This window comes from Vespa crabro, chromosome 23, assembly GCF_910589235.1.
Source record: "Vespa crabro chromosome 23, iyVesCrab1.2, whole genome shotgun sequence".
NCBI lineage: Eukaryota > Metazoa > Arthropoda > Insecta > Hymenoptera > Vespidae > Vespa > Vespa crabro.
The window spans coordinates 3,018,300-3,027,500 of NC_060977.1; the positions used below are offsets into that span (position 1 = coordinate 3,018,300).

Sequence of the window (9,201 nt, forward strand, 5' to 3'; positions counted from 1 at the left end):
ACTCCCAGACTCATCCATCGACTTTGTCGAAAAATCATCCGAGAAATTCGAAGGGTGGAGCCAAAAGAAAAAGAGCAAAAAGTACATTTACTCGATACGAATCGATTCTGTATTCTATCTATTCGTAAATTTTAATGATTTGACTCGAATGGAAATGAGAACATCTGGACATAGGAATTAATCGATTCGACGAATATTATATGATAAAACCGATATTAGAATCCATGGGAAAAAGTTTAGTCTTCGTTAAGTCATACGTGTTATTCAATTTTGTATTAAATTGTGTAAGGATATAATTTATATACTAATTAATCTGATAATAAATAAATTTATCATTCTTTTTTATATTTATTTTTACAGTAGATTTATAGATTTATAGAACTCGTCTAGTTTGAGCTATATATATATATATATATATATATATATATATATATATATATATAAATATTGTCCGTTCAAAAATACGTGTGTTTGCGTGTGTAGAAATTTATTTTTTCCTGCTTCGTGTAAGTATTCTTTGTGTTAGTGTATCTACATTTATGGAAACTTTCCTAAGCTTCACGCATGCGCGAGTACTTATCTCATAGCTAGCTGGAAAGAATACTAAGTGAATATAAAAGAAGGGAAGAGAAGAAGTAAAAGGCGTTAGTAGACTATAGTGCGGAACAGGAAGCGAGCTGATGTTACTTTGAACGACACCAGGTTTTTCTAATCGCTAAAAAGAATATCAGAATTATGATGCTGTCCTTTCTGTAAATATATTTTATGTTTGATTTAAGAAAAAAAAAAGAAAAAAAAAAAAGGAAGAGATAGAAAAATCCTCCCTCCCACCCCTAAAAAAAAAAGAACAACCGACAGTTCGGTCTTATTTTTATCTTTTTATCTACTTCCTTTAAATTATCAAAGAATTTATCTTTTGATAGAAATAGAGAGGGAGAGAGAGAGAGAGAGAGAGAGAGATAACATTGAGTTTGTCGTTTGCATAATAAATAGAACAATATTTAGTGTTTAGTAACGATTTTTCGAAAATTTGTATTATCACGTGAATTAGATTATCAGACGTTATCAAAGATTCAATAAACGAGAATACTGCTTCGCACTGTCTGTACTTCCTTATGAACATTGTAAACATTTCCCTTTTTTCTTTTTTGTTTCTTTTTTTAATCTTGCACTAAAAATTATTTTTCTGAATTTTAACTTTTATCTCATTTCGATCGGCAGTAATGCATTTTTTTTTCTTTGTTTAATATTTCTATTGTTTACATAACATTTATAATAATTCTTCCTAGTAAATAAATATATGTATTATTAAAAAAAAATTGTATGTTTGATGTTAATTGAGTTAAGTATCATTCATACAAAACTTTTTTTAAATACTATATATATATTTGTTAATTAAAAAGGTAAAAATATAACATTAGACGTATTAACAGATAATCTATTTTCGTTTTGAGTAAGTATAACAACATTAAACATTTTAACTTTTGTATAAAGCTTTTAAAAAAGGTAGGTCTTTAAACTCGGCCTTCATTTCGTTAATTGATTCGACGCATTAGACGAGGGGGTTTGAAACGATATTATAGGCGTATATTATCGTACACACACACACACACACATATATATATATATACATACACACATAAACAGACAAACAAATACACACACCAATGTACGTCGTTGTAACGAAATGAGACTCGCGAGACGCGCCGAGTTGTGCCGAGTGAAAACAAGCAAATGTAAACAAGCTGGATCGCTTGTACGTACAGGGGTTGGTGAGGGGATGGGGGGAGGATGGCGTGAGGACGAAGGGAAGGGGGTGCAATAATGGGAGCCTATTGCTTGCTTGACTTTGCTTACTTTGCACATACAACTGTATGAATATATGGATATTTCTATCTCTTTCTTTCTTATCCGACATTTGTTATATCGTCTTTGCATTATATTTCGAAAAATATTTTCAATCTTTTTTCATTTTATTATCTTTTCTTATTATTTCCTTTTTTGTCTTTTTTCTTCTTTTGATTTCGTTCTAGCGTTACCATACGATTTAATTAAATACCGTAAATTTTGTTCATTAATTCGGCTCTGATACGATAAGTCAACTTAAAAAAAAAAAAGATATTTCAATATAATCATCATATAATATCGTATAATGTAACGTACGACGATAATTGTAACAATATCATTGTTGTCTTTTGAATGATCGTTAAAATGTTGAAATGAAAAATCTTTATATATAGATTAAGAAACAATAATAATCGAATGAAACGATTTATTTCGAAATATATCGAAACGTTCGAATACAATCGTTTTGCAGAAGCAAATCCGTCCAATCAACGATTCAGGAAGGCACATATCGTTCCATTCGTTCCATACGTTCCATTCGTTCCGTTCCGTCGTTCCGTTCCCTCTTAGGCAAACGGCCGGGTGTTGCGTGTATCGTGTCAGTTATACTTCGGCAGCGAGTGGTGACAGTCGTACGGGTCCAGGATCTTAAATCGTCTCGTCGTTTACCGGATTCTTTGAATATTCGCGGGTTTTCTTGTGCATTCGTTATTTTAAACGCGACATTATTTTGGACCATTTATTAATCGAGGCGATTAAAACAAAAAAAAAAAAAAAAAAAATAAAAAAAAGAAAAGAATTATCGAGAAAATTTCCATCGGACAAATGAATTCGATCGAATTGATATTGATTGTTGTTGTGGCTATCGAACGAATGAAATTCATAAGAAATTTTAACGTTCGATCGAATAAGATCACATAATGAATCGGATTTTAATTTCATCGCGATCGATAATAAAAAAACTAATAAAAAGAAAAGTTATCTCTTTGTGTGAATGAATTTTTTTTTTTTTTTTTTTTTTTTTTTTTATTAAAATTCGAAAGAGCTTCTTCTTCTTTTTTTTTTTTTTTTTTTTTTTTTTTTAAATATACGCCCAAATATTTCGATAAGAGTGTAACGTACGTAATTTAATGAAAAAACTAGTGTCTTTTTTCTTTTCTAGTGAAATTTTGCTTGGCGATCGAGATAACTCTTGGTAAATAATATTGAATTATTTTTGATAATCATAATAATAGTAATAATAGTAATAATAATAATAATGATAAACGGTGAGACGTTGAAAATGTTGTTAGGTTTGAAATAAATGTTTCGTCGTTTCTTCGGAAGCATTAGAAGTTCTATCTCGTTAGAATACATATATAAGTGTTATTGTCAAGGTGCATTTTGTGGTGTGTATAAGATCGATCGACATGTCGCGATCTATTGTCGTCGAATTTCGTTACGTCGAATCAAAGAGGAAGAGGAAATACGTACACACGTGGTTGTGGTGACCGATGTTTGCACAGAGAGAAGAATTCGAGGTTGAGAAACTGCCTCGAAGACGTAGAAGAGGAAGAAGAAGAAGAGGAAGAAGACGAAGAAGAAGAAGAAGAAGAGTAAGTGGAGGACAAGGACGAGGAAGAAGAGGAGGAGGAGGAGGAGGAGAAGGAGGAGAAGGAGAAGGAGGTGGAGAAGGTGGAGAAATAGAAAAAGAAAGAGATAGAGATAGAACAAATTTTCTTCGTTTATTGTTGAATCAAAATTGCGAATAAAAGTAAGGGGAAAAAAAGAAAAAGAAGAATAAAAAAATAAATAAAGAAGGAAGAGGAAGAAGAGGAGGAAGAAAAAGAGGAAGAAAAACAAAGCGGGGTAAGAAGGGGAGAAGAAGAAAGAAAAAAAAAAAAAGAAAGATAAACAGATATAAAACTACAACGAAAACGTAAGGAGATACGACGATAATCATTTTCGTCATCATGGCTTACGTACTTTGGCGCGTCTTCGTTAAGAAGTATTACAAAGTTCGCTTTGGCGTCAGAAATCCATTGGTGAGTCTTTGCCTTTGTTATACTGATATATCACTTTTATCACTTATGCTAATAGATATTATTTTTATCTTCGATATGAGTTTAATATATTTTCTTTATGCATTTTTATATTTTTATGTATTTTTAAATAATTATTATCTATTTCTACACGTGCACATACGTATATATGCATTATAAATGATTATTATTTATATCTGCATATATTTGTATGTATATATATATATATTCATATATTTGTAAATAATTATTATTTATTTCCACTTATATATATATACATATATATATATATATATATATATATATATATATGCATGTAAATATTTACATATGTATATATATTTATATATGCATATATGTTTATAAATAATTTTTATATATGTATATATATATATATATATATATGTATATATGTATACTTCATCCATATTTTATTTAATTAATTTAAATAGCTAACTTCTTAATAACAAAAAGGTTGGAAATTTAAAAAAACTTTTTCAATTTTTTTTCTCTTATACATAATGGATATTTGCAGATAATTTTTATTTATAAATATTCGAATCATATGTTTCGTATATTATTCGATTGATTGGGATTAGTAAAACTAGTAAAAAAGAATATAAAGTCTTTTTTTCATGATTTCTATTTTATAGGATTAATTCGTCTTGCGAATTTATAGATGAAAAAAAAAAAAAAAAAAGAAAAAAGAAAGAATAAATAAATTCATCTTTTCTCTGTCCGATAGCGAAAGCTAATAGGTTACGTCGGCTGTTAATAACTCATAATCAACGGTAGTTTTCCCATTTTTACTCTTTCCTTTTTTTTCTTTCTTTTTTTCTTTTTTTTTGCGTAGGATGAATAAGAAAGAAACGTGCGAATTTTAAATGGTAGAGAAGAAAAATGAAAAGGAAAAGAAAAATAATGATTTAATTTAATACTAATTAAGAATATACTTTTGCTTTTTAACAAATGATTATCTTCATTATTCAATTACGGACGGTCATTAATCATATAAATTATATTTAATTACTTAATTATTTTGATTAATATTAGTTATGGTTAATTATATAGACAGGTACATTCCTAGATCATCTTATTAAGTTATATATCTTAAATTTCATGAACTTGTATATTTTCAATTTATATATATATATATATATATATATATATATATATAAAATAATTGAAAATATATAAATTAATGAAATATATATATACACACACACACAGACACAAAATATATATATATACATGTTAGCTACGATTTATATGTTAGTTATATGTGATTGACATATACATACATACATATGTTAAAGATGAGGTATTAATATTTATATATGGTAGTGCGTTGAAAAAAGAACGAGTCGCAAGAAAAAAGAATTGATCGATTCGATCGTTGCGTGTGACGTCACGATGAAATTTACAATCTCATCAAGTAACTTTTTCAGCTCTCTCTCTCTCTTTCTCTCTCTCTCTCTCTCTCTCTCTCTCTCATTGATGCGTTGTTTAGAAGAAAAAAATATTTATGACAGACGTTATTCGTTATATCGTCGCTTTTTTTAAATTTTAATTTTTTTCCAATTTTTATTTTGTTTCAATTTTTATTTTAATTCAATTTTTATTTTTTTTCAATTTTTATTTTAATTCTCACGTAGTATATTGTATTCCAGACTATGGATTTCATTTTTTATGATATATACACACGCACACACACACAAATATAAATATATATATATATATATATATATATATATATATATATATATATATATATATCGTTCGCTAGCATAAAACATAAAAAAGAAGAAAGAGTAAGCATTTGAAAGGAACTTTATCGAAAACGAGTTAGAAAAAAATTTTATACTCGAACATCTTTTTCAAACGTATGTATGCATTCATTCAGTTTTTCTCTCTTGGTATGTTAAAAAGCGCAACGACTTTTTCATTACCGCTCGAGGCTGAAAGATAAAGGTACATATGTGTACGTATATATATATATATACATGTATATATATATATATATATATGTATATATATACATGTATGTGTGTATGTATGTATACGGTTGGATCGTAATTCTCAAGGTCGGTATTTTACGATCCGGAGTTATATCTCTCGTCTCATCGCGAACAGACTCGAATAGATTATGCAATTCGAGCGAGTGCAATAATAAAAATATATATTTTCTATACATATATATATATATGTATGTGTATACCTATATAATGGATATTAAAAAATGAAGTGTTCATTTAATAGGACAAAGTAAAAGGATAATATTGGGATGTAATTGGAGATCGGTCAAAAAAATCTTCATAATGGTCGATTTTAAAAATTAATTTTTAACTTTCCTTTTTCTTTTACCGAGGTCTTTCCCATGAATTAATTTCTTTCTTTCTCTTTTATTTATTCATTCATTTATTCATTCATTCATTTAATTTTTTTCTTTTAATTCTTTTTATTAATCTTCTTTTTTCTTTTCGTCGGATTACAAAGTACAGACTTGAAAATTATCTTTTGCTCAGGTAGATACTTTAATGATTTCAGAATTGCAATATATATATATATATATATATATATATATATATATATATATATATCACATTTATCTTGTTTAACGATCGATAAATCATTATTTTCGAAGCATCTAGCGTGAAGATGAAACGTAAGAAAAAAAAAAAAAGAAAAGAAAAGAAAAAGAGAAAAAAGAACAGGAAAAGAAAAAAAAAGAAAACAAGAAGAAAAGAACAGAAAAGGAATGGGTGGGGGGGGGGAAAAAGTTGTAGAAAAAGATGTAATTTTATCCAGAGCGTGCCGTTAGAAAGCACCGGTATTTTATTATTATTCGCGATGTGATTAATTGAAAAATGTTAATTGGTTAATATTATGGATCGACTTCAGTAATCTTTCACGTATATTATCCATTGTATTATATATGGAAAGTGTTCTCTCTTATTTCTCTCCCTCTTTCTCTCTCTCTCTCTCTCTTTTTTTTTTTTTTGATATAGATTCTTTTTTTTTTTTTTTTGATATAAATCGACATTACGATTTTCATCCACATTAACATTTAGACATTCACATTCACATTTACACATTCACGTTCACAATCACATTTACGTTCACATTCATATTTACGTTCTAATTCACATTCACGTTGACATTCACACATTATATATAAACACAAATACAAATATAAATTAGACGTGTGTATTAATACGAAGGTCAAATTCGTTTTGATCACGTCCATAAGAACAAGGTACAATTTATTAGAGTGCGACTAACGGTTGGATGTGCGCGCGTTGCACACAATAATTGGATAATTACTCCGAACGCTCTTTGGTGTGGCAAAGATGTTTATTTTTTTTTCTTTTTTTTTTTTCTTTTCTTTTCTTTTTTCTTTTTTTTTTTTTACGATACCTTATTTTATTCCGACAACCAATACGATTTATGGAGTATTGTTGGAATCGATTGGATCGCGAAAAATCATATTTATTATATAATCGTTCAACCCTTGAACCCGTTTTAAACTTTATAGGTTAATTCGAAGCGTTTGTAAATTAACGATAGAACAATGAAAACGATCTATTCGAAGATCATTTTATTTCTTTTTATTTTTTCTTTTTTTTTTTTTTTTTTTATATTATTATTTCTCTCTCGCTTTCTCTATCTCCCTATCTATCTATCTGTCTGTCTGTCTGTTTATTTATCTTTTCTCCGTTTAGTTTTTTTTTTCCTCTCGTTATTTAATACCCTTCAATTAGATCTTATAAACTATAATTCAATTGTTTTTATGGCTATAAACATAATTATATATAATACGAATGTTGTAATATTGTTTATACGTATTATTATAATTATATTGTACTATTTATTACGATTAAATTATGTGACAAATTATGGATCTAAGGTAACAATTAATTTTTTTTTTTATGGTAAAATGATTTAAAACTTTTGTACAGGTTTATATTTATGTCTGTATGTGTATATATATATATAGGTATAGGTATATCTTTGTATCTTTTAAATGTACTACATATCTATATATCTTATCTGTCTGTATGTTTTTTAAATATTCTTTTCAACTTTAATAATCGTACTAAGTTATTTTTATTTTTTTAAATGTCGTGTAACTTTGAAGTAATGTACTTATGTATTTATATTTTTTTTAACTCTTATATACAATAACTTAGAAGTTATACATTCATATCCTGTAATCCTGTAGTTACATATATATATATTTTTTTTTTATTATAAGTATTATGTAACTATTAAATTAGATATATATATATATATATACATATTTTTTTTTCAATTGTGTAATTTTAAAGTTACGCGTCATTATTGCAGGATTGAAGAATTAAAGGAAGAAAATAAATAATGAGATTAATTAAATTAAATGGATTTATGTGGAAAGTTAATAATCTCTGAAAGCTCATTCATATATATATATATATATATATTTATTATTTCAAAATTTATTACCGAACAGTAACTGAAACGAACGACTTATGCTAATGTAATTTTCAATATTGCTGTGCCCGCGAGACGTACATACATATACGATCCATTTTCAAAAAGGATCTAACATCACCTTTATATCCACGAATACACTAACGTAATAAGATGCAAATTCGTTGCATTCGTATATGTTGGTTGCCTATATAGGCAACTTGATGAATCGACAAATCGATACTAACAACGATCGTAAAGTCAATTACGAGGGACGACAATTCGCGAGAGATATATAACGGACATTTAAAAAAAAAGAAGAAAAAAAAGGACAAAAAAAAAGGAAAAATAAAAAAGTAAAAAAAATGAAAAAAAAAAAAAGAAAAAAGACATTAAAAAGAAAAAAGGAAAAGCTATGCATGCAAGTGCATATATTTGTGCACGTGTAACATGATAGATTTCTTTTTGGTAAAAAGAGAGAGAGAGAGAGAGAGAGAGAGAGAAAGAGAGAGAGAGAGGACACGAGGTTTCTATTACGAAATAAATATACCACGCCTTTGCATCATTATCCAATCAATGGTTAAAAAGCAAGCTGGATAACGTGCTAGGGATAATAATAATATCGTAGGGTCGTCATACCAGGACCGGAACATCGGTGTCTTAATAAATTTAATGCAAACCTTTCATAATGCTTAGTACATATATATATATATATATATATGTGTGTGTGTGTGTGTGTGTATATGTGCTTATGTTTATATATACCTACCGAGGTCAACGCATTGCAGACAGATCATGAGATAATATCATCTTTCACATTATGTATTAACTTGAAACTTTTCGATTTTAATCAGTAATAGATAATAGAACGACATAAAAGATGATT

The 9,201-nt window shown here is 27.6% G+C and overlaps 1 protein-coding gene across 2 annotated transcripts in view; it reads left to right on the top strand.

Moving 5' to 3' along the window:
* The first annotated feature begins 2,476 nt into the window (after nucleotides 1–2,476).
* Nucleotides 2,477–9,201, top strand: part of LOC124432083 (puratrophin-1-like) — a 338,073-nt gene continuing 331,348 nt past the window's right edge. The window contains exons 1-2 of one of the 2 annotated variants that reach the window (XM_046980634.1): nucleotides 2,477–2,536; nucleotides 3,008–3,869. In XM_046980634.1, coding sequence (XP_046836590.1) covers nucleotides 3,798–3,869 — 72 coding nt within the window. In that variant the 5' untranslated portion in view covers nucleotides 2,477–2,536; nucleotides 3,008–3,797. Of the gene's footprint in view, nucleotides 2,537–2,996; nucleotides 3,870–9,201 lie in introns of those variants that run through there. The other variant, XM_046980635.1, reaches the window with a different exon arrangement.